The following is a 25,597-nucleotide window of genomic DNA, read 5'->3' as shown; positions in this document are numbered from 1 at the left end:
TTAGCAATGGCTATAGCATATGTATTCTTTTGTGTTAATATAATTATTCTTAAATTTACTGTAAAGCATGCTACATTTTGCATTAAAATGCTGTAACAAATTGAAACATTCTCCTCATTCTTTAAACTGAAAATAGTTAATTTTACTAGCAAAACTTCAGTTAGGGGATTTGACTGTCTTAAATCATTGTAAAGTTCCAGTGTTTTTGACTGCATGACTTTTCTATTTGAATTCTGTTTTTAGTTTTGGAAATCAAATCCAAGTATTTTGGCTGTACAGAGATCAGCAATGCTCAGGAAGCAGCAGCAGCAGAAAGCAGCTTCATCAAACAGTGGGTCAGAAGAGGTGAATAACTTATTTTGAATCTATGCTTTAAATGTAAACGTAGAGGTTTCATAGCTCACTCCGCATGTATGTGTGAAAGTCTGTTTGAAGGCAATAAGCACTGTGTACACACATCTCAGGAAAGAATTTTGCTCTTTTAGAGAAATGTTGAATCATTTTTAATTTCGTATATTTGGGTAAGTGTTGCAGAAATTACTTTTCTTAGAAAGCACTTTAACCAGATGTTGTCAAATTGTGATCCATGGACCAAGCTGGAAAGTCATGTACTACTGGCTCTCATCTGTGTTTCCAGCTTCTAAATTACTTAAAAGCATAAAAGTACTTTCCAAATATTACTTTTCCATGTAAGCAATGGCTGTCATTTCTGAAAGTATGTTATGCAGTAGTGAATGGGAGGAGATGTAGCTCCATGCTAATCCCTGTGAGAATATGGTCCACACTTTTTTTTTTTTTTTTTTTTTTTTAAATAGTTTGAAAAACCTTGGCCTAAACTTGTAATCTCTTCCAAGGCATTACATTTTCTTGTTGTAGTGATTTTGGAATTATTCAAATAGAAGGTTTTAAAGTCTGAACAGTTGATTTTATTTGAATCTAGGATGTGAGCACATGTTTAAAAGGGATACTATTAAGGTTGAGAGGGTGAAAGTTAAGCAAAAAAGTTTGTGGACATCTCTCCTCACTTCTAAAAAATAATTAAACAGTATGGTCAGAAGTATCTTCTCTCATCATTTCTCCATTTTCTTCTTCTGTTACCCTGGTCTTCTGTTTTTGTATGATACAGTTGTTTTCATTTTTAACTGTTTGTTTAGTTTTATGGTAAATGTAAGTTAAGATTTTCTATGTAAACACTTAGAAAATCTTAACTTACAGCTATTGCTAAATGGTTCTTTCTAAAAGTTTATTTTCAGGATGAAATTTTTCTGTTTTCTGCCTGAGTGAGAATTATTGTAGGGAAGTCTGAGTTGATATGGTCCATCCATTTTTTTTGGAGAGTAAAGGTAGTGAGAAGTCAGATATATTTTTGCCTTTCTTAAAAAACAGTTTAAACAGTTCTAGGGCCTGAGTGGGTTAAAAGGTGATCTTTGGTACAGGGCTTATCTTTAAACTACAGCGGAGATTTTCAGTCTCCTGATGGAAGTTCATTTTGACTAACTTATGACAGTTTTAAAAATGTACTTCATGCAGGCACAGTAGTCTTTAAAAAGATATTCCAGTAGAGCACCGTGAATGCATAAACAATTGTGATGGATTTTGAATCATACTAAAATGTGGAAACCCTAGTCATTTTCAGTGCATCATTGTGTACTGAAGGAGTCCGGTAATCAAACATGAAAAATAAATTTATACCAATTCAAGAATGGAAGCCAGATTGCTAACAGTTGCACTGCTCTTTTAATATTTGATAATAAATTCTATATATTCTTTGCTTTCTCTGCAGGATTCCTCTAGTAGCGAAGACACTTTGGATGACTCATCCAGTGAGACCAAGAGGAAAAAACATAAAGAGTAGGATATTTTACATATAAGAATACTATATAAAAATGTCCTTCCTACTTGAAGTATATATAATACTAAAATATGCATCTAATATATAAAAGTATTTCAATTTTACTCTGACTTCAGGTTGGTTTTTGGACTTGATTTTGTCACTTCTCACTTTTGATTAGAATGTTGGGATATTTTCTAATACATAGATGTTCAGATGCAACATATATTTCAAGTTGAGTCCTATATGTAAAACAGGACTTTAAATTCCCCAGTTAGTAAAATACCCAGCACCAGGTACACTTGTATTGATAGTGTCTGTTCAAAAGTACCTCCAGCAATGCTTTGTAGAATCTTACAGTGCAGCTTTTTAGTTGTAACATACTTTTCCTGCTCAACATCCTATCCTGAACATAATCTATATATGGCCATGGTAATTGGGAATAGGTTATATAGGTCATTTTATCTCCAGGTCACTAGTTGGAATTAAGCAGTTAGTGACAAAGTTGTTACAATTTGACATCTTTTTGAAATCTCAAGGGCAAAAATGACCATCATGTTTGACACTAATTGGAAGACTTATTGATCTCAGTACAGCAAGCAAGGATTGAATGACCTATGGAAATTAAAAGCATGCCCTTCACCTGGTCAAAGTTGAGGAATGTTAGAGGTGCAGTATAGGGAAGCTTGTGCTGTCATTGCCTGTCTGATATAGTTTCTGTGGAAAATAAACCAATTTCTAGGACTGTCAATCTCGCACTTTTCAGGAACTCTTTTAGAATTTAAAAAAAAAAAAACTCTTTTAAAATTAGTGTGTAATTTTGTATGTTTAGTTCTTTTTGGTTGTGATTGACAAAAGTTATTTATTTTTTCCTATCCTTTGTAGTTTAAAAATTCACAGAAATCTATTAGAGTATGGAAAACCAAAAACTGTTGTTGAATTTTATAGATCTAATTATTTTGTTCTAAGAATATTTTAACTAGTGCATTTGTTTTTAATTATCTTACCAAATATGCAGAAACCTCTGTCCATGTTTCTTGAAACAGAATATTGAGCCCTAAAAGACAAATTTTCATAGTTGTTGCCTATTTGTCCAAATACACCTCTACCCCGATACAACGCTGTCCTCGGAAGCCAAAAAATCTTACCGCGTTATATCAAACTTGCTTTGATCTGCCAGAGTGCGCAGCCCCGCCCCCCCCCGGAGCACTGCTTTACCGCATTATATCCAAATTTGTGTTATATCGGGGTAGAGATGTAGTTACTTGCCAACCTAGATATCAGTTTGTCAGGATGTCCAAAATTAATATCCATGGAAGAAACCCTGATTATAGTAGGTTCATGTAACACTATAGCATTAAACTCCTGAACAATTATCCATTTACTTGAACACTGAAAATATAATCTTTCTTGTATCTGTAAGAGGTAAAGTGAAGGAAAGTGTTTCTAGCATCATTCTATTACTTCCTTATTTACAGCTTAATGAAAAGGCATCTGGTATGTTTTTTTTGTTTTGTTTTGTTTTTTTGTTTTCCAGAAATTGGATGGTATTCCATGTTTCCAGATGCAGTATCCATGTTCATGGCAGTAGAGAGATCAATGAGTTTTCATAACATTTTCTATCTGTTCTTAGTAATTTCTTTTTAATGACACTGAATTATTAACTGCCTTAATGCTTATTTCTGTCAATAAGATTATTCCAGTTTCCGGCGTTCATATATACAGACTTCACTGTAATGCTGAATATTCTAATTCTTGACTTCTCTGCCTTTTAATATATGCAGTGAAGACTGGCAAATGTCTGGATCAGGATCTGTCTCTGGGACTGGTTCAGATTCTGAATCAGAGGAGGATAGAGAGAAAAGCAGTTGTGAAGAGAGTGAATCTGACTACGAGCCAAAAAATAAAGTGAAAAGCAGGAAACCTCCAAGCAGGTAAGAATTCTGGAAATTAAGATACTTTATTATAAGATTTCTGATGAGAATATGAATGTCTTTTTTTCTGTCTCTGGCTCTGTCTCTCTCTCTCTCTCAGCTCAAATCCAAATGTAACTATTTATTAGTAGAGTTCTGTATCCCAAGAGTGGAAGTTGTTTTTTGAAGTTACAAAAGATGTTATCACAGCAGTGAGTCATAGTGAATGTTTTCCCCTACATTATCTAATTGAGTGTGGTACAGTTGAACAATCGCTGTGAAATGTTAATATTCTGTAAGAAATGGCAGAACATTTGTGGGTATTTCTGTATTGAAAACATCTTTGTTTTGTCAACTCTTGTTCTTTTTAAGAATTAAGGCAAAAAGTGGGAAAAAGAGTGCAGGACAGAAAAAGAGGCAACTTGATTCATCCGATGATGAGGATGAGGATGAGGATTATGATAAAAGAGGGTCTCGTCGCCAGGCAACAGTCAACATTAGTTACAAAGAAGCTGAAGAAACAAAGACAGATTCAGATGACTTGCTGGAAGTCTGTGGAGAGGATGTCCCGCAACCTGAGGAAGATGAATTTGAAACTATAGAAAAGTTTATGGATAGTCGTGTTGGACGAAAAGGAGGTATTTTTGACCTAGAGTCTCAAAATGCTACTACAGTGAATCCAAGAGCAGTTTTTACAACTTTTATATATTTGTTTCAGTTTCTGCAGCATCTAAACTTTCATTTAAAAACCAGTTTCTAGCTCAATAAATGCAAAGATAACCTCCTCATTTGAATTCAGAGTAAACAAATGGAGTATTTTTGCTCACGCGTGCGTGCTTGCATACATGTTGGATGTTAGCTCCAAAGTGTAATGATAATGGCTTATGTATCTGCGTTAACTGTTGAATTGCTTAGTAGTTGTGGGGTAAAATGGAGAAGGGTGTAGGAATGAAACCATTGGAGGTGGGAATTGGGAGTTGCTTCAGGGAAAGAAATACAGTGTTGTCTTCACTACGAAAAAATGTCCTTTTTAACGTGTGTTAACTGGTCAAAGAAAACCCTAGTCTCAGCCCTAGGGTTGACCTCAACCAGCTAACATTTTAAAACCGCAATTTACCCTGTCTATATTAGGATTTTAACATGTGATAGTTAACACATGCTAAATACACCATTCTTCCTAGTGTTGATATGGCCATGGGGGGGCGGGGGAGAGAGAGAGAATGAGAAGAGAAAGTTAGAAAGAATGATGGTCGTAGAGGTGAGCATACTTCCCCACTGGGTGATGCTGAATGTGGCAATAAGATAATGGATAAATAATGATAACTAAAACTTTAGTTAAGACATAAAATACATATTTTAAACTTTTTGGGTGTGCAAACTTTCCTTTGATATTAGTGGGAATTTCATGTGGATTATGAGGGTAGTATATGGAGTTCAGTATTTACTGTATATACTCGTTCATAAGCCGAATTTTTTTAGTAAAAAAGGGAAGCACCAGAGACGGGGGTCGGCTTATGAATGGGTATAGAGAGGGAGAGAGGCGGGGCCAGAGTTTCTCCACTTCTGGCCACGCTGCTCTCCCCCGAGCCTCCAAAGCAGCTGGAGCTCAGGGGCTGGCAGGCTGCAACCATTCCACTCGGCCCCACCCCCCAGAGCAGGCTGTGGCCGCGCCACCCAGGTGTAGGATTACGCTGCGGCCACGCCGCCCAGCCCAGCCCGCTGAAACAGGCTGCGGCCGTGCCGCCCGGTCTGGCCCGCCGGAGCAGGCTGCGGCCTTGCTGCCCAGCCTGCCGTAGCAGCTTCACTCCAGTCAGAGACATCCTCCCCTGACCCTCCCCAGATAAAGTGGGAAGGAATGGGATGGGGAGAGTGTGGGGGTCCCGGGCTGGGGTGGGGTCATGTGGGGGGTGGTCACAGGGGTTACTCCCCTGACTCCCAGCTTCTCCCCCCCAAAAAAATTTCCCCACCAGTTGCTGTCCCAGCCCATTAGGGTAAGCAGCTGGCGTGCCGGGACACTTTGTTTACTTAGGTTTACCTCCGTGCCTGTGGACGCTCCAGGTAAACAAACCATCTCGGACCACCAGCAGTTTATCCTGATGGCCCGGGAGCCAAAGTTTGCTGACCCCTGAATTATAGGATCAGTTTATGAACGGGTTATAAAAAATTTCCATTTTTACTTATCCATCTTGTGGGGGTCAGCTTATAAACAAACCGGCTTATGATCGAGTATATAGGGTATGCCCTGTCCCATAGCCATAATTAAAACTGCAATTTGGCTCTGTCCAGAATGAGGTTTTGATAATCCTGTTTTAAATTCTTTTTAAAACTTTTGTTGTAACTTACAGTTAAACAAAAAACATTTTTACATTTCAAAAATATATAGCGTGCATAACTTTTTTATGTTTGTCATCTTCCCCCAAAATAGTGTTAAGCATACATTAGATTTTAAAACACATAGTGAATTATTTCTCCTTGCTAGTGAAATATTAAGAATTTTGGGAAAATAGAGTTTCATAATTTCAATTTCATAGAATCTTTTCTTCTTCAGACTTGATAGGCCATTTGGAAAGGGAATTCACAAGCGCATGTATGTAGTGCGGGAGTTCTCAAACTTCATTCAACCACAATCCTCATCTGACAACAAAAATTATTACACGACCCCAGGAAGGGGGGAGTGAAGCCTGAGCCCTGCTGCCCAGGGTGGAGGGGGGGCAAAGCCGGAATTCCAACATCCTGGGCGAGGGGGCCAAAGTCGAAGCCCAAGGGCTTCAGCCCCAGGTAGGAGGCCTGTAATCTGAGCCCTGCCACCCAGAGCTGAAGCCCGTGGGCTTTGGCTACAGCCCTGGGATCCAGCAAGACTAAGCCAGCTCTGGTGACCCCATTAAAATGGGGTCACGACCCACAGTTTGAGAACTGCTGAGATAGTGAATAACCTTGATCCACACCAGAAATTCATCACTGCTGCCGTCCCCTTACATTTTAATATGTGCTGTTTTATAAATTATTTAAATTATAAATATACAATCGCATTCCTAATTGGATGAGCCTAAACATATAAATAACAGGAGTACTTGTGGCACCTTAGAGACTAACAAATTTATTAGAGCATAAGCTTTCGTGGGCTACAACCCACTTCTTCGGATGCATATAGAGTGAACCATATATTGAGGAGATATATATACACACACATACAGAGAGCATGAACAGGTGGGAGTTGTCTTACCAACTCTGAGAGGTTGTAGTCCAATAAAACAGTAAACTTCATAATCAAAGATATACCAAATTTAAGTTCAAATATGGGTTCTGTATCTTCCTTTTCAAAGGTCTGTGGCTGATATCTGAATGGATACCTAATATGGTCTATTGAATTATTTATTAATTTCCTTTTTTATCAAAGCTTTGCATTATTAGTGCTCTTCCAAACCATATTCAAAACCAGCTCAATCTGTTTTATATTTTCTATGCAACTCCAAAACAAAATAAAATTTCACCACAAAGGGAATAACTGATTTCAACTCCATGGCCTAAATGTAATACAAATGGTACAGGCTTACATTTATGAAATATATTCCACTCTTCTACTGAACCTATGTGTCATTTAAACTAAATATAGGTAAATTATAAACTGTAATATACTAAAATACCCTGATCTATCCTGTGTACAGTTTGTAGGGGTATTGTAGCTTTGTTGGTCTCAGGATATTAGAGAGACAAGGTGGGTTAGGTAATATCTTTTATTGGACCAGAGACAAGCTTTCAAGTTTACAAAGAACTCTTCTTCAGGTCTGGGAAAGATATTCAGGCTGTCACAACTAAATACACTGTTTAGCTGTTCTACCTTGTATTTAGCACACTTGCATTTAGTGTATTTGACACTCAGTACATTTCCCAGACTTGAAGAAGAGCTCTGTGTAAGCTTGAAAGTTTGTCTCTCACAAACAGAAGTTGGTCCAATAAAAGATATTGCCTCACCCACCAGGGCTTTGGAGCGGAGCCCGGAGCTGGAGCATGGAGCAGCTCCGGAGCAGTGGAGCTGCAGGTTTTTGCCTGGAGTTGGAGCGGAGCCGGAGCACAGCTCCAAAGTCCTGTCACCCACCTTGTCTCTCTGTGCAAAGGATGTCAAAACACCTTTTACTGATGACAAAAGGATTGAACTTGAACAACCCAATATTAATAATTTGGCGCTGAAATTTAACACTACCCCTATGGCAAACGAAATGTTAATGAATGTAACCCTAAGGAGCATCTTTCCATTAAAGTATGTAAATAACTTTATCCCTCATTTTGGAAAAACTGGTCTATGATGGGCAAAAACTTAGGGAGTATATTAATTATTAGAATATTTAACTCTTCTGTAAGTGAGTGGAAAATCTGCCCATGTCTCCATATTTTCCTTACACCGATAAACAATTTCAGCTAGCCCTATACCCAAACACTTAATTTTTTCTGAAGCTTATTGTATAATAAGAGGCTTTAATTTTTTTTAATATAATGGATAAACGACCAGTTTCTCCCAACTGATTCTAGATTCCCCAAAAATTTGAATTCATCCACTCTTTCTAATAGAGCAAACATAACATCAGGTTTAATATTTGTCAATGATTATATTTTTAACTAAATAAAAGGAAGAAGGTTACATGTAGTGGCAAAGCCTTGAACATATTAAGGGCTGTACTTACACCAGTTTAACAAAAAAACAATGTAGTTAAGCTGGTTCTAGTATGTGAGTATATACTGCAAATACTTTCACACCTGTGTAACTTATATATATGTGAATGGGACTACTCACGTGTCTAAAGTTATTCAGACGCACATGTGTTGGCAAAATCAGGGCCTACACTTGTACATTAATTACGCATCTCTTACCTAAAATGACCAAGTTGTATTTCTATAGGAATTTCTTTTAATGAAGTTAAATTCCTTCATTCTGTTACAGAAAACTTCTAAAAACACTCCCATCTCTGCCCCAATATGGAATGTATTAACCTAGACTTGCTTAGGTTTGAGGCTTGAAGTGAGCTGAAGTGCACCAGAATCTTTCCAGCACACTCTTCCTTCCACCTTATTAGTTTCTACAAAACAAACTTTTTTTCAAATCTTTTGTTGTTGTGAAGAAGGCTTTGGAATGCATTGAGGCTCAGTGAGTCTCCTGACCACCTGAAGCCTTTTGGTAAGGCTTTTTGACACAGTCCCACATGACATTCTCATAAGTAAACTAGGGAAATGTGGTCTACATGAAATTACTATGAGTGTGGATGCACAACTGGTTGAATGACTATATTCAGAGTAGTTATCAGTGGTTCACTATCTAACTGGGAGGGTGTGTCTGGTTGGGTCCTCCAGAGGTCAGTCCTGGGTCTGGTACTCTTCCATGTTTTAATTAATGACTTGGCTAATGGAGTGGAGACTATCTTTATCAAATTTGCAGATGACAACAAACTGGAAGGGGTTGTAAGCACTTTGGAGGACAGGATTATAATTCAAAATGACTTTGACAAATTGAAAAAATTGGTCTGAATTCAACAAGATGAAATTCAATAAAGACAAGTGCAAAATACTTTACTTAGTATGGAAAAATCACATGCACAACTACAAAATGGGGAATAACTGGCTAAATGGTTGCTGACAGGGATCTGGGGACTTTAGTGGATCACAAATTGAATATGAGTCAACAATGCGATGCAGCTGCAAAAAAAAAAAAAGGCTAATATTCTGGAGTATATTAACAGGAGTATTTTATGTAAGACACGGGAGGTAATAGTCCCACTCTACTCGGCACTGGTGAGGCCTCAGCTTATGTATTGTTTCCAATTCTGGGTCCCACACTTTACGAATGATGGGAGCAAATGGGAAAGAGTCCGGAGGAGAACAACAAAAATGATAAAAGGTTTAGAAAACCTGACCTATGAGGAAAGGTTAAATAAAAAAAAAAAAAGTGGCCATGTTTAGCCTTGAGAAAAGAAGACTAAGGGGGGACTTGATAACAGTCTTCAAATACGTTACAGGCTGTTATAAAGAGGATGAGGATCAGATGTTCCCTGTGTCCACTGAAGGTAGGACAAGTGGTAATGGGCTTAATCTGCAGCAAGGGAGATTTAGGTTAGATATTAGGAAAAACCTACTAACTGCCAGGGTAATTAAGCTCTGGAATAGGCTTCCAAGTGGGGTTGTGGAACCCCCATCATTGGAGGTTTTAAAAACAGGTTGGACAAACACTTGTCAAGGATGGTCTAGGTTTACTTGGTCCTGCCACTGCACAGGGGGCTGGACTTGATGACTTCTCAAGGTTCCTTCCAGCCCTACATTTCTGTGATTCTATGAAACTATGTTTGTAGCGGTTTAAACTGCCCCATTCATATCAAAGAGGCAAATGTTAATACAGTTTCACTGCTAATCACTACTGATAGTTTCACTTTAACAGAAACACTGACTACGTTGCTTATCAAGTGTGTATGGAAATAATGGAACTAAATTAGAAAAAGTCCATTTTAGGGCATGTTATCCTCTCTGTGGAGCCAGCTGTGATACTCTAAAATATCAAGTGCTTGATACTTTAGAGTGTATTCTGTAGGGCTCTGTACAGTCTTGGTTTTGGCCAAGTCTATGCTAGAAGTGCTTTGCTGGCATTCTGCTTTTGCAAGCATTGTTTATTCCAGTCCTCCTGCCCCACCATTTCCAAGCAAAATAAATATAATTTTGCTTGTATAACTCTGTCTGACCTAGAGGCTTTCACCAGCACAGCTATCTTGGTCGCAATTTGTACCTCCTCGCACTCTGGGAAACATAACTATGCCAGTGAAAGTTTGTAGTGTAGACGTGGCCTTGATATCCCAAATAATGAAGCTTTTATTTCTTCTGGTATTCCAGAAAGTAGGGCTTTGTCTTCTCGGGAATGTCATTTACCAGTTTAGCTGCATTGGTCCATCTTACCTTGGTGTAGATTTTGTTGCATTGGTGAAAATTGTGCCTACATAAGAGGTGAAATCCTTGCCTTACTGAAGTCAATGGCAGAATTTCCTTGACTTCAGTGAGTAAATTGACTACATTTCACCCCAGTGAGTAAAATCCCAGTATAGACAAGGTCTGACAGATCTCACCATTAGAAATTTTGTTCCTGATTTTTTTTTTTCCCCGTCTCATTATTATCATCATCATTCCATTATTCCAGGACTTTAAAAGGGCATCAACAACATGAAATCTAATCAACTTAAAACAAACTAATAAAAAAGTTAAAAGTAGTTTCAGGTATTAAACATATCCATGAGTCCCATTGTCAATGTTTGTTGTTTAACAATAACACTTTTTGATTTTTTTAAATGTTTTTTATCACCCCCTATTGGTGTGAGAGAAACCACCAAACAGAAGGGGAAACAGACTGACTATATAGGTGAAACAGTGAAATTAACTATTCACAAGACAATGACAAATGCAAAGAGGAAACAAGTGGAATTTTCTGTTATCTCTTTCAGTTATAGGTAGCTTTAGGTGTTAACTTGTAACAATGCTAGGTTAAAAGGTTCAGACAGAAAGTGTTTTAAAACTGACAGTGCCCTTTTAAATAAGCCTCGTAGAATATAGGGAAGCTTCCATGGTCAAGTAATGGGAAGAGAATAAGAGGACAGCTGCTGAGGAAGGAGTTTAAGGGGAAGCTAGTTCAATGCCATGCAAATGAGCTTCAGATTGTGTGCTGCACTGTATGCACAACTAAGTTGCTTCCTACAAACTTAATCCCTTTTCAGAAGAATGCAGAAAGTTGACTAAATAGGACATTTAATCAGTGACCAGTGGGATGGTATTGGTGGCAGTAGGATTATCATGCCACCGATTTCTGACCTCATCGACGCTATACTGGTGGAGATTCAGATGGTGGAGGACTACAGTGTGGTTTGCATTTTCCAAAGCAAGTTGTATGCAAATGGTTGTGTGATCAATGCAAGTATGTACCCAGGTCCTGTGCTAACATATGCAGCCCATGTTGAAGCCACCATCACATCTTCACTGCAATTTTTAGCCTTGTTTACTAGATTAGAGCTAGCATGGGTGTTTCTGTCTCAGCTACAGTCACATCTTTGATTGCACTGTAGTTGTACACTGCAAAGTCAGAGTAAACAAGTGGGCATTGGTAGAATTTGACCTTGTCAGCTCTTCCTGGTTCACCAGAATATCTAGGAACGTGGTGTTGCTGGAATTTTGGTAGCCTGCAATAGGTTGGTTATGATAATTGCTCCCTCTTTAGCAACTAATGTCCCATAAAAAAGCCCGTTGAGCGGTGGGATTGATGTTCTCTTACATGAGATGTCCAGGCAAGCTTGTCAGTTTATTTTAGATATTTGTAAGATGGCTGTCCACCCCGTCTTTCATCCACTCTCCTTTCACCTTCAGTTAATTTAGATGCTCAGTTTTATTGGTTAAATTGTCTTATTATTAAATCAAGTCTTTGAGACTATTTATTGACTGGCATATACTTCTACAGCAGAATTATGCAAGTAACACTAGGTGGAAGAGAACTACAGAAGTAATTGATCATGTGTTGATAAATGCTCATATTATAAACAATTACCAATTTAATTATATTAATATCAAATTCATTGTTAGGTGATTCACCGGTACCTGATGCTCTATTAAAACTTACGTTGTGATTTCCTTTTCAGCCACTGGTGCTACAACCACCATCTATGCAGTTGAGGCAGATGGTGATCCAAATGCAGGGTTTGATAAATCGAAGGAGCCAGGAGAAACACAGTATCTGATTAAATGGAAAGGCTGGTCCCATATCCACAATACATGGGAGACTGAAGAAACCTTGAAGCAGCAGAATGTTAAAGGAATGAAGAAACTGGACAACTACAAGAAAAAGGATCAGGAAACAAAACGATGGTGAATGTTATCAATAGCCATCTTTCATAATACAGATTATTTTACCAGCATTTGTGCTTATGTAGTATTGCAAGGGGATTGATCTCCGTATGAGAATATATTTCCATAGTGTATGTTCAGCAAGAAGATAATACATGATCTTTTTATGTTAAAACCACCTCAACATTTTAAGGTTCTGCAAGGTATACAGCATGCTCAACTTCATTCCGTGGAGTGAATGATGATATGTAGCATCTTGCAGGATCATGCCTTTAATAAATAGCTAAGTCTGCTTGGAAATTATTTTTCTTAAATGTTTATAATTCGCATAGTATAAATAAAATACTTACACAATAAACAGTATGCATTGTTTACTGTTTACTCAAATGGCCTACCATTTGCTTTTCTTGACCATTGTACTTTAAGCAGAACTGTTCATTACATTCACCACAGTGATACTTAAATCTTTTTCTTAGAAATTTACCTAAATTCTGTAGCTATGGCTTTCCAGTTCTACAGTCTCATTTTTCTGCCCATTGTCTGGATCAACAAGCACTCTCTATCAGTGTTGTTAGAAGTCCTGAACAAAATGTTTGGAGAAAATCTTTACCTTCCACTGCCCTCTTTTGATACTGGTTTCCAGTGGGTTATTCAGTGGCCTATATGAAAAGTTGTGGTTCTTGTCCATTACTTTTAGGAACGGTTGAGATGGATTTCCCTGGATTTAACTCTCTTCAAGTGTTATTCTCATTAAGTGAAAAAAGTGTCCTACAGAGTAAAATACTTTAACTGTTGGGAGTGGAAATTCTGTATTATACATACATTAATTATTTTTTATCAGGTGTAGCTGCCACTAGTACAGTCTCTCAGTAATTTTCCTCAGCTTCCAGGCAGGAGGGCACCTAATTCAGATAAGGAATTTTTGTAGCAGGTGTTTTTTCTCCACTGAGATATCCCTTAGTTCCTTTCTCAAAGAAGCTTTCCCTGCAACTTTCCTCTGGTGCTTATACTGAAAGCTTTAGGACTGTCAGATTGTTTTAGTTTTAGAATGAAACAATGTGATGACTATTTTCATAATTTCCATTCCAGGCTGAAAAATGCTTCTCCAGAAGATGTGGAATATTATAACTGCCAGCAAGAACTTACAGATGATCTGCATAAACAGTATCAAATAGTGGAGAGAATAATTGGTAAGTGACAAATTGGAGACTAGAAATAACAATAAGGATAATATACTGTCATTGCTACTATTTTTATAGATTCTTAAAAATGTAGAGCTTGAAGCGACCTCAAGAAGTCAAGTCCAGCCCCCTGTGCTGGACCATCCCAGGTGTTTGTCCAGCCTGTATGATGGAGATTCCACAGCCCCCCTTGGAAGCCTATTCCAGAGCTTAATTACCCTTGTAGTTAGTGCGTTTTTCCTAATACCTAACCTAAATCTCCCTTGCTTTAGATTAAGCCCATTACTACTTATCCGACCTTCAATGGACATGGAGAACAACTGATCGCTGTTCTTTTTATAACAGCCTGTAATGTATTTGAAGACTTACCAGGTCTCCGTTCAGTCTTTTTTTCTCAAGACTAAGTATGCCCAGTTGTTTTGACCTTTCCTCATGAGTCAGGTTTTCTAAACCTTTTATCATTTTTGTTGCTCTCCTCATTACTCTTTCCAGTTTGTCCCCATCTTTCCTAAAATGTAGAACCCAGAATTGGAAACCGTACTCACGCTGAGGCCACACCGGTGCCGAGTAGACTGGGACAGTTACCTCCCATGTCTTACATATGACACTCCTGTTAATACACCCCAGAATATTAGCCTTTTTTGCTGCTGCATTGCATTGTTGACTCATATTCAATTTGTGATCCACTAAACCCCCAGATCCTTGTCAGTAGTAGTACTATCTAGCCAGTTTTTCCCCATTTTGCAGTTGTGCATTTGATTTTTTTAATTCCTAAGTGAAGTACTTTGCACTTGTCTTTATTGAATTTCATCTTTTTGAATTCAGACCCAATTCTCCAAATTTTATATCTGTGGATAATAAATTTATTAGAATTCTTAATTATTTTACTTTCAAACTAAAATAATATGGATATAAATTAGGATGAAGTTTAATCATGAGTTCTTTAATTCTGAGCACTTTGTCCCTTGATTGTGTCATAAAAATGAATTAAATGTCTCATTAAAATCAAAATTATTAATGAAGTACCTCAAATGTATTCTACAGCTCATTCAAATCAGAAGTCAGCAGCAGGTTATCCAGATTATTATTGCAAGTGGCAGGGTCTCCCTTACTCAGAGTGCAGCTGGGAAGATGGTGCTCTCATTGCCAAAAAATTTCAGTCATGCATTGATGAGTATTTTAGCAGAAATCAATCCAAGACAACTCCTTTTAAGGACTGCAAGGTGAGTGAGATTTAAGATAATTTTCATAGACGTCTGAGAATTGAAACAATAAAAATGTTTGTAGCAGGCTGTATTGTTCCTGGATTAGGGATGGTCTACATTATAAACCTTATAAAGTTTTTCAGATCACAGAATGAAATATTAAAATTGCTTAGGTTAGTAATGACTGTTAAGCTTGTCAGTGGTCTTATTAGTTCTAAGTAGACAAATGTCCCCATCGTAATTATTTTCACTCAAAAGTGGAATTATGTTAGCTTTTAGAAGTTAAAATAGTAATGTATATAAACATAATTTAAATTATTTTCCATTTTCTCCTGCAACTTCAGTAAAATTATATTTAGAATCTTACTACATTCAGTAGTAGGGCTAATGTTCAATTTCACTTTGATAGGTTTTAAAACAGAGGCCGAGGTTTGTTGCACTGAAGAAGCAACCATCATATATTGGTGGGCATGAGGGTTTAGAGTTAAGAGACTATCAGTTAAATGGACTAAACTGGCTCGCTCACTCCTGGTGCAAGTAAGTACATTCTGAAAGTCTGATGCTTTTCTATTACTTATAAATGATAGAAATTCATAAAACCTTAGCAGAATGGATTATTTTGTCATTGGAGTGGTAAATTGTAAAGTAAAGATTTGAGAGAGATTGCTTTCACCTGCAAATACATAAATTTAGCACATAGTTGATTTGTACAGGCAAGACTTCCATGGTTTTCCTTTTTTCCTCTGGTGCTTGTAGGTGAAATAGAAAATAAACTACATTATCCTCAAATATCGCACATTGAAGTTTATTTTTAAAATTCATGCACAAGATCTATTTAGTAGCTTTATATAGAACAAAATTTATCTTGGGTCCCTTTTTACCATTTGATTAATGAAGGATTTTCAAACTGCAGCAATAAAAGTAATTAAGATTCTTCTTTGAATGATTGCACATGTCCATTCCACTGTAGATGTCCATGTGTTCCAGTGCACATTGTCAGAGAGTTTTGCCCTCTGAGGTCTCGTGCACCATATGCAGGCATAAAGGGCTGAGCTGTCCCTGACCCCCCTCAGTTCCTTCCTGCAGACCATGTTGGTTGTTAGAGATCCTTTTCCTTCTGCAAGTCTATAGTCAAGCACGTAACTAGTACCTGTTGTAGTTCTGTATTGTTAATATAGTTTAATAGTCAGAGTAGTAAGTAAATAAATTTTTGGTTTTTTTTAATTGTGAGTTTGTGTGGATCTGGCACCCTGTCTGGATACCGTGGTACCGGAGATATGTCGTGCTCTCTGGGTTTCAAGCTTTGCCACTCTTGTGGTAAGGCAATACCTAACAGTGACCCTCATCCCAGCTGCATTAAGCACTTGGGGGAGGCTCATTTGAGTGACAAATGTGCTGATTGTAAGGGCTTTAAGCCCCGCTCCAAAAAGGACAGGGCAGCTACACTGAAATCTGCTGCTGGAATCAACGCTATCTCAACCATCTACCTCAGTCCAGATACCGTCATTGCTCAGCACCAGTAGCGCATCTCCGGCATTACCAGCACAGAGAGGTAGATCGGCATTGCTGTTACCAAGGAAGAGGCACTGTAAATTGGACTTGGTACCAGGATCTTCGAAGGAAGCAGAGAGGTTGAGGTCATCTAAGGACTAGGGAGGGTGCTAAGGACTCTAAGCAGGGTAGTTCATTGACTCCAGAGCCCAGTATGGGCCTGTTGAGACTGGCTCTCGAAGCACCATCATTGGGATCACCTTACTCCCCAGTACTGGAGAGTACTTTCCCAGAACCATCTACTCCTGAGACATTTGAGGCTGTGAGAGCGTTGTTGAACCTCTTGGTGCTGCTGTCACCGGCAATTCAGGAGTCTTGCCTGGCACCAGTGCCCAAGATACTGGCATTAGCAGCTTTACCTCTGCACTGGGCAGATCCAGCTGATTTGGCCATCTGGGTACCAATCAAGATGGTACCGTCTAGGGAAATCTAGGTGATCTCCCAGGTGATCTCCCCGGGTCTGAACCGTCCTCTCCGGTACCGAAGTGTACGGCCCCGCCATGATCTCAGGAAGAGTATTTTTCTTCATCAGACTCTGCAGTGGAATCCTATGTGTCCCTAGCTGGTCTCACCATCAAGAGAATACCACCTGCCTGCCCTGGTTTCAGCCTCAATTTCAGCAAGGAGCTTACAAAAAGGACCCAAATACACTTGGGGATCGGGGCCATACCAGGGGCCATTTTGGAACCAGTGGGGATTCCCCCCAAATCAAATGTGTCCCCACATCTATCTCAGCTGGCTCCATCTACAGGCAATCAGGAGCATCCATGCCACAAACATCCTAGCGCTGGAACCAAGCCTGGCACTGAGCACATTCAGGACCCCTTCACGAGTATCCTCAAGAGCAGTGGAAACTGGACCAGTCCCTGGTATTGTTGTCATTCTTTTCCTCTATCCCCTGATGAGGCAATTGTGGTTGAACCTATCTCTCTGCCTCCTGATGATTTTAAGACTCATCAGGAGTTGTTGAGGAGGATGGCTGTGGTCCTGGACATTCTCCCTGAGGAGATTCAGGAAAAATCCACTGAACTGGTAGACATTTTGGCATCTGCAATCTCAGCTAGAATATCTCTCTTATGCTGTTTTAGAGCCTACCAAAGTTCTTTGGCAGACCCCAGCTTCCCTGCCACTGACTGCAAAAAGACTGGAGAGGAGATACTGTGTCCACTGCCAGGGATTCAAGCACCTCTATAATCATTGCCCTCTGGGCTCACTTGTAGTGTTGGCAGCCAGTGAGAGAGAGTGATATGGTCATCAGACATCAACCCCAAAAAATGAAGAGGCCAAAAAGCTGGACTTATTTGGGAAGAAGCTTTATTCTGCAGGTGGATTACAGCTTCATATTGCAAACCAGTAAGCTTTCTAGGGCACTACGTTTTCATCCTGTGAGATACAGTATCAAAGTTCCAGGACAAGCACCCAGATGATGCAAAATAGGATGTTACAGACTTTGACAAATTGGTTGCCAGAACAGCTCTGCAGGAGGATGCAGCAGACTCTACAGATGCAGCAACCTCTACAATCAGGGCCAGATTAACTCTCTTGTGGGCCCGGGGCTATTAGATTTTGTGGGGCCCCTGTATACAAGTCTTGTTCCTAATTTAAAACAAAAATATCACAATTATGGCATCGAGGTTATTAACGCTATACTAAACTTGCCTTTTAATTAACATAAAGCCGTTCTCTGGTTACATTTCAGTCTTAAAACATGTAGAATATAGTTAAGTTAATTCAAAATAGCCAACTTCTTACCTTAGAACAGCTGTTATATTAATTTCTTTCTGGGACGGAGTTTGGGTGTAGGAGGTGGCTTCAGGCTGGTGCAGGAGGGGGTGCAAGGTGCAGGCTCTGGCCAGGAGGCGCTTACCACATGCGGCTCCTGGCTGGCAGCGCAGCAGGGCTCAGGCAGGCTGCCTGACTGCCATAGCCCCATGCTGCTCCCGGAAGCAGCTGGCTGCTGGCACGACTCTGCGCACCCGTGGGGGGGAGGGGGACAGCATGCCTCCGTGCGCTGCCTGCAAGCACCGCCCCCACAGCTCCCATTGGTTCTTGGCCAATGGGAGCTGCGGGGATGGTGCTGGGGGTGCAGGCAGCGCACAGAGCTGTCCCCGCCCCCCCACCAGGGGCTGCAGAGACATGCCAGCAGCCGGCCGCTTCCGGGAGTGGCGTGGGGCCATGGCATGCAAGCAGCCTACCTGAGTCCTGCTGTGCTGGAACCCCCCTTACCCGCCTGGGCTGCAGCCCTTAAAGCTCCTGCATTAATCCAGCCCGGTCTACAGTCATGGCATGGCCTCTGACATCACGATGAGGCACTCATCTTGGTTATGCTCGTCTGGCCTCCCTCCAGAGGTACAACCAACAGTCCAGGACCCCAATTTGAAGGGCCATCACTCCTATCACAAAAAACTGATGAGAGGAATCCTGAAATCCCTGCACATGCAGTGAAGCAGAGTGTGTTCTGTCCTCGCCAGTCCCAGCGTTTTCAGTGGTTTGTCCCTTGAGCCTAGGATCTGCCAAAGAGAAGGAGCAGAGGTTACAAAAGACACCCACAGCCACCATCTGCTTCTGCATCTGCCAGTTTATTAAGGCAGATGGCATCATCCATTATGTTTATGCTGAACAACCTCTCTGTGACATGGATCAACCTCTTATCACCAATCATCCAGGTAAGGAAAGACATCCCCTGACCACCAGATGCTGCTATGCTGCTACCACCGCCATACACTTTTTAAATACATACAAGGCAAACAAGAGACCAAAGGGGAGCACTGGGAACTGATAATGGTGATTGTTGACAGTGAATCTCAGAAATTTTCAGTGGCTCTGATGGATCGTCACATGGAAGTAAACGTCCTTTAAGTAGCGAGCTCATTTTGATGGGTGGGTCGAGAGCAGCCTACCACTTCAAAAAGTGCCATTTTTTTCTTCCCCAATTTTTGCAAACTGCCTGTCCCGTTTCCATCATTCTTGGGCCCACATCACAACAATTTGGTGAGTTCTAAGTGTGGTGGATATACACTCCAATTTATTCCCACACACTCCCTTTCCCCATCCCTCTTCATGGACCTCTCTCATAAGGCAGTTTTTCTTCAAGAGATACAATCACTTCTCCTTGTAGAAGCTATAGAAGAGATCCCTCTTTTGTTCAGGGGAAAGGGGTTTTTACCCCCGATACTTCCTGATTTCGAAAGCAAAAGGGGGCCTCCGGGTTATTTGAGATCTAAGGGAGTTAAACAAGTTCCTTAAAAAAAAAAAAAAAAAAGGAAATTTCAGTCACTCTGGCCTCCATAATCCCTTTACTGAGGCCAGGGGACTGGTATGCTGCTCTCGACTTAAAGGACGTTTATTTCCATGTGACAATCCATCAGAGCCACTAAAAATTTCTAAGATTCACTGTCAGCAGTCATCATTATCAGTTCCCAGTGCTCCCCTTTGGTCTGTTGTCTGTCTGGCATATATTTACACCCACAATCCCTCTTCTGCCCAGATCAAGCAGGATGAGGCCAGTTTTACACTGGTTGCCACTGTGTGGCTTTCACAGCTCTTAAACCTCTCAGTTAGTCCCCCATTGTTATTCCCACACCATGCAGATTTGATTTCACAGAATTGCGTCTGCCTCTTCCACCCCAGCCTTCAGGCCCTTCACCTGATGGCCGAGAGGCTTCATGGTTAACTTAGGCAGGAGTCCTGCTCTAGAAAATTTCAGAATATGCTGCTGAATAGTAGGAACCATCCACTAGAATTACTTACTGGCTAAATGGAAGAGGTTTTCCACCTGTTCCAGACAGAAAGTGGTTTCCCCCTGTTCTTGCTGTTCAGCACGTACTGGACTACTTTCTGTCCCTGAAACATCAAGGATTAGTGATTAGCTCAATTAGAGTACACATAGCATCTATCTTGGCATTTCACTCATCTGTGGGTAACCGTTTTCTTTTCCAGCCTGATGGCTGTAAGATTTTTTTAAGGGTTTGGACAGACTGTTTCTGTAGGGGCTTTCTTTCTGAAAGGTTGGTAAGAACATTGCTGGGTTAATATGAAAAGTAATAGTAAGTAGTAAAGGGGAGGAGAGACTACACGTTCTGTCTGGATGATAGAAGAGCTTTAGCATTTTATTTGGGACAGACCTGAGAGGCTTAGTCTTTCTCCCTATTGTTCATTACATTTGCAGACAGAAAGAAGGGCATTCCTGTGTCCAGACCAAGGATTTTGTCTGTATTTGACTGTGTTACCAGTTGGTTGTGAAGCTGTCAGATAGTGTGTTGGTTCATTCGACTAGGTCCCAAGTGACCTCTGCGGCTTTTCTCGTTGATATGCCCGTATTGGACATTTGCAAAGTGGTAACCTGTTCATCATGTTACACACTTGCCTCTCGCTACTCTGTCCCTCAGTAATCTAGAGATGATGCTTTTTGGACGAGTGGGCCTCCAGTCCCTCTTCAAATAGACTCTGAAATCACTTCCAGTTGAGCCTGCTTGTGAGTCACGTATAGTTGAATGGACACGTGCAGTCACTCGAAGAAAAAACGGTTACTAACTTTTCCATAACTGCTGTTCTTCAAGGTGTGTTGCATATGTCCATTCCATGATCCGCCCTCCTTCCCATCTCTATCCGAGTCTTTCGGTAAGAGAGAGCTGAGGGCAGTTTTGGGTGGCTTGGCCCTTTATGCCTGTGCATGAGGCAGCAGAGGGCACTTGTGCTGCCCTGATGGGTGCCACTATGGGGAAAATTCTAACAGCTGGGCACTGGAGCACATAGACACCTGCAGTGGAATGGACATGTGCAATCCATCTCAAAGAACCACCATTACAAAAAAGTTTGTAACCATTTTTTTCTGAATTGGTAGTATGAAAACATTCTTTGTTTTATTGCTGAATATACAGTTATAAGCAATAGTCCTCATAATCTGTGAGCTAATTACATTTCCTCAGAGGATATTCATTTGAAAAACCTTGCAAAACATCTTTGAACTTCTGTTTACAAATCATTAAAGGAATGTAATTTTTATCCTAGTGATTAGCAGTATGGTACTATATAAACACTTTTACATTTCTTTCATTTTGCAGAGGGAACAGTTGTATTCTTGCAGATGAAATGGGTTTGGGTAAAACAATACAAACTATTTCTTTTCTGAACTACCTGTTTCATGAACATCAGTTGTATGGGCCTTTCTTGCTGGTTGTGCCACTTTCTACTTTGACATCTTGGCAAAGAGAAATTCAGACATGGGCTCCTCAGATGAATGCTGTGGTTTATTTAGGAGACATCAATAGCAGAAACATGGTGAGTACATTTGAACAGTAATGAAAAACACAGTGCTATAAAAAGGGTTCTTTCAAACATTTGCCTGGTATTCATCTTTTATGTGTTTGGTTAAAAATTAGAAAACCTGTATTTGCCTGAAATACAATATTTAATATGCAAATTTAAAAGTTTAGATTTTGGTGTAAAATAATTACTTATATATGCTCTTTTATTTCCTTCTTAGTCTCTGCTTACTACAGTCAGGGAGTTTGTTTAAAAAAATCTAAGCTTCCATTTAAAAATAAATTTTCTCTTGCCCTTGTGGTTGAGAAGATAAAATTTAAAATTGTGACCAGAATGTGAAGTAATACAATGACATCTGTCCAGGTGTGCAGACAGTATAAAACAATAACTTTAAAAAGTGCAAACTGACCCTATTCACATCAAGGGATTGTTAACTAAATGTCATAGTTGACTATTTCATTGCTGGTCACAGCAGTTACATAAGATCTGATGTGAGTGGAGTCAGAGAGTTGTTGAGCTTTGTTTGTGGCCAGAGTTTGGAAGAGAACCATTTTTTTCCCTTCCAGTTCAACCTCTGGATGTAATGTTCTGAGTTGTGAATTTCTTTCAGAATGGAAGTTTAAAAAACAAGAACCTTTAATTTTTCATGTTAGCTTCTTCATCTCCCCAAAAATTCATGGAATATTCTATAAGTAAGCACTGTCCACATATCACCTGTTACTTTTTCTCCTTTGCAGTTAAGGAGGCTTTAGCCAGTTCTTATTTTACTAAAGTAACAATGAAGTAGCCAAGTATTGTTTAGCTACAAACTTGCTTTAGGACACAGATTAGTGATGCACGATGAACATACAGGTTTCAGAGTAGCAGCCGTGTTAGTATGTTCATCAAAAAGAACAGGAGTACTTGTGGCACCTTAGAGACTAAGGCATTTATTTGAGCATAAGCTTTCGTGGGCTCCAGTCCACTTCTTCAGATGCATAGACTGGAACATATAGTAAGGAGATATACATACATACAGAACATGAAAAGGTGGAAGTAGCCATACCAACTCTAAGAGGCTAATTAATTAAGATGAGCTATTATCTGCAGGAGAAAAAAAAATTTGTAGTGATAATCTTGATTAATTAGCCTCTTAGAGTTAGTATGGCTACTTCCACCTTTTCATGTTCTGTATGTATGTATATCTCCTTACTATATGTTCCAGTCTATGCATCTGAAGAAGTGGGCTGGAGCCCACGAAAGCTTATGCTCAAATAAATGCCTTAGTCTCTAAGGTGCCACAAGTACTCCTGTTCTTTTTGATGAACATACTATAACTTTTAAAATAATTTTTATAATACTAGAATAGATTTGTATCATTTCAGGGAACAGATTTTATGAGTTGATTACTGAATGTTTACATGAGAAATAAAATCATTTGATGGCCAAAAATGACATTAAAGCTTGTCTAGGTTATTATTTTGGAATAAATTGCTAATGTATCTAAAATGTTTTTGTAGACCAAAGGTGGTATATACTTCAAAATGGAAAATAGTTGACCAATTCTTTCTTCACCTTCCTCCTTCAAATGTTACTTCTCATTTTAGAGGAGCAAATTACCTTCCTGGTTTTCTTTGATCACTTTATGACATTGCCCCTATATCTAACAAGTTACTTTTGAGTGTTTATCATATATATTATCCTACTTCTAAGTCTAATGCTTTCCTATTAGTGATTTTTTTCTGTTTTGTGCTTTTTTAAATAATCAGAAAATTGTATATTATTTAACATTCATACTTCTGTTGCATTTAAAGTTAATTAGGTTGAAAATGACCATCCCAACTTTCTATCTTAAATTTCTCACAAATTTATAATCTTTCTTTGGATAGATAAGAACTCATGAATGGATGCATCCACAGACCAAGCGGTTAAAATTTAATATTCTTTTGACAACTTATGAAATTTTGCTAAAGGATAAGGTAAGTCATAATTTTAAATTATTTTATTTTCCATTAATAGAGATCACCGTTTATCCTGTACCACAACATATAGAGTTGTACTTGCCATTACATTTATTTTGGTTCCTGGAAATGTGCATACTTTATTTTATAAATATGATAGATTTTCTATAGCAGTTTAGATTTGTTTTTCTTCAAATTTCTGAGACATTGATTTGTTTCTCCAAGCTATTAATGCTACTACTACCCACTGCTGTTCTTTCAATTTTGATATTGAACCTTGAGGAGTGACATCAGAGAGCCACAGATATGGCACAATATCCTGTAATTCAATTGCAGTGTTTGGTCAATGTGTGATGATGATGAACAGTAGTGCAGTGTTTTCATATATCAGTTTGAAGGCACTCCAATTAACCATGTGGACTTCAGAGCACTTAGAACTTCATAGTTGAGCTTTAAACAAAAAACTGGTTTATACCTTAATTATCAATACAAACATCACAACAGCATGTCAGAGCATCATGCCACAATTATTTTGTGGTTAACTGACAGTTTTTTCTCTTCTTATTCTCCCTATTCCTAGCACCAAGTGGTGTGTTCTCTCCCCTCATTTTCTGTTTTATATATTCTGGGAAGAAGGACCATGGTTATTTCTTTTTGTAGTGTACTTTGTACTGCGTCATGTGTGATAAATAGCATTCCTGTGAATTCTTGCAGAACCAGAGGAAAGCTAATTGAAAGTCTGAGCTAATGGAACCAGAGGAAAGCTAATGGAGGCTAATGACGTGTTGAGGCCTGAGTTTTTGTTGCTATAGCTCACACTTCAGCTAACTATAATATTTTAACAATTAAGAACTCTTTTTCTTCTGTTGATCCCAGCCAACTTAAAAGACATACTGTAGTTCAATATTAAAACACACTGGTGTCCATATACCATTTATTTAAAGGTTTGCTAACAAACATTATATGGTTACTCTGCTTCCTGTTTGGCGTGTGAAAAGGGACTGGCAGAACTATCAGTCAGTTTTATAAGATTTGAATTTTATTTATTTGTTTTAGAAAAATAATATAATATGGCCTTCATGATTCTAACTATGAAATGATTCTTTTACATAATTTTCTTTTATTTTTTTAAGTCTTTCCTTGGTGGTCTAAATTGGGCATTTATAGGAGTGGATGAAGCTCATCGTTTAAAAAATGATGATTCCCTTCTATACAAGACGCTAATAGACTTTAAGTCGAACCATCGTCTTCTTATCACTGGAACTCCTCTGCAAAACTCCCTCAAAGAGCTCTGGTCTTTGCTGCACTTCATCATGCCAGAAAAGTAAATACAATTTTTCAGACTCGTTAATATAGTTATAGTATTCTTAAACAGAAAATTTCACAGTGAAAAATATTTTAAAATATTTTTAATATTTAAACATGTAGCAGATGCACTTATTTTTCATGCCACATCTGACAAATAACTTCGATAATACTTTTAAAACTTTTCTATTTTAGAAAACCATTAAAATAAATGAATTCATACTGGAAACCAAATTCCTTAATATGGGTTACAACCCTGACAGTATGCCTCACCTTGTTTTGCAGGATAGTCTTTACAGAGTTAATTCTCAACATCCTTTCAATCATTGTCTTTGAGACGCTAATAAGGTTATCAGTTACTGTCAATTATGTTTGCATAGCAAAGGCCTATCTGTCACACAGTCCTCTAATAAAGCTTATTTTTGTCCATAAAATACAATGGGAAATACAATGTCATTGGTTCCTATGTAGAAGTCCGTATTGATTCAGAACCAGTGATGCTATATGGCCCATTGCACTAAACTAAACACTATTGAAAATCATTGCCTAA

At 38.9% G+C, this 25,597-nt stretch overlaps 1 protein-coding gene across 1 annotated transcript in view; it reads left to right on the top strand.

Moving 5' to 3' along the window:
• Positions 1-25,597, top strand: part of CHD1 (chromodomain helicase DNA binding protein 1) — an 84,925-nt gene that overhangs the window by 26,196 nt on the left and 33,132 nt on the right. Inside the window, exons 5-15 of the mRNA XM_065406973.1 lie at positions 244-345; positions 1,784-1,851; positions 3,616-3,765; positions 4,117-4,382; positions 12,396-12,621; positions 13,690-13,790; positions 14,826-15,004; positions 15,396-15,523; positions 21,601-21,817; positions 23,671-23,760; positions 24,876-25,066. Coding sequence (XP_065263045.1) covers positions 244-345; positions 1,784-1,851; positions 3,616-3,765; positions 4,117-4,382; positions 12,396-12,621; positions 13,690-13,790; positions 14,826-15,004; positions 15,396-15,523; positions 21,601-21,817; positions 23,671-23,760; positions 24,876-25,066 — 1,718 coding nt within the window. The remainder of the gene's footprint in view (positions 1-243; positions 346-1,783; positions 1,852-3,615; positions 3,766-4,116; positions 4,383-12,395; positions 12,622-13,689; positions 13,791-14,825; positions 15,005-15,395; positions 15,524-21,600; positions 21,818-23,670; positions 23,761-24,875; positions 25,067-25,597) is intronic.

The sequence above is a fragment of the Emys orbicularis genome, chromosome 6 (assembly GCF_028017835.1).
Source record: "Emys orbicularis isolate rEmyOrb1 chromosome 6, rEmyOrb1.hap1, whole genome shotgun sequence".
Lineage (NCBI taxonomy): Eukaryota > Metazoa > Chordata > Testudines > Emydidae > Emys > Emys orbicularis.
This window is presented reverse-complemented; position numbering and strand designations above follow the sequence as displayed.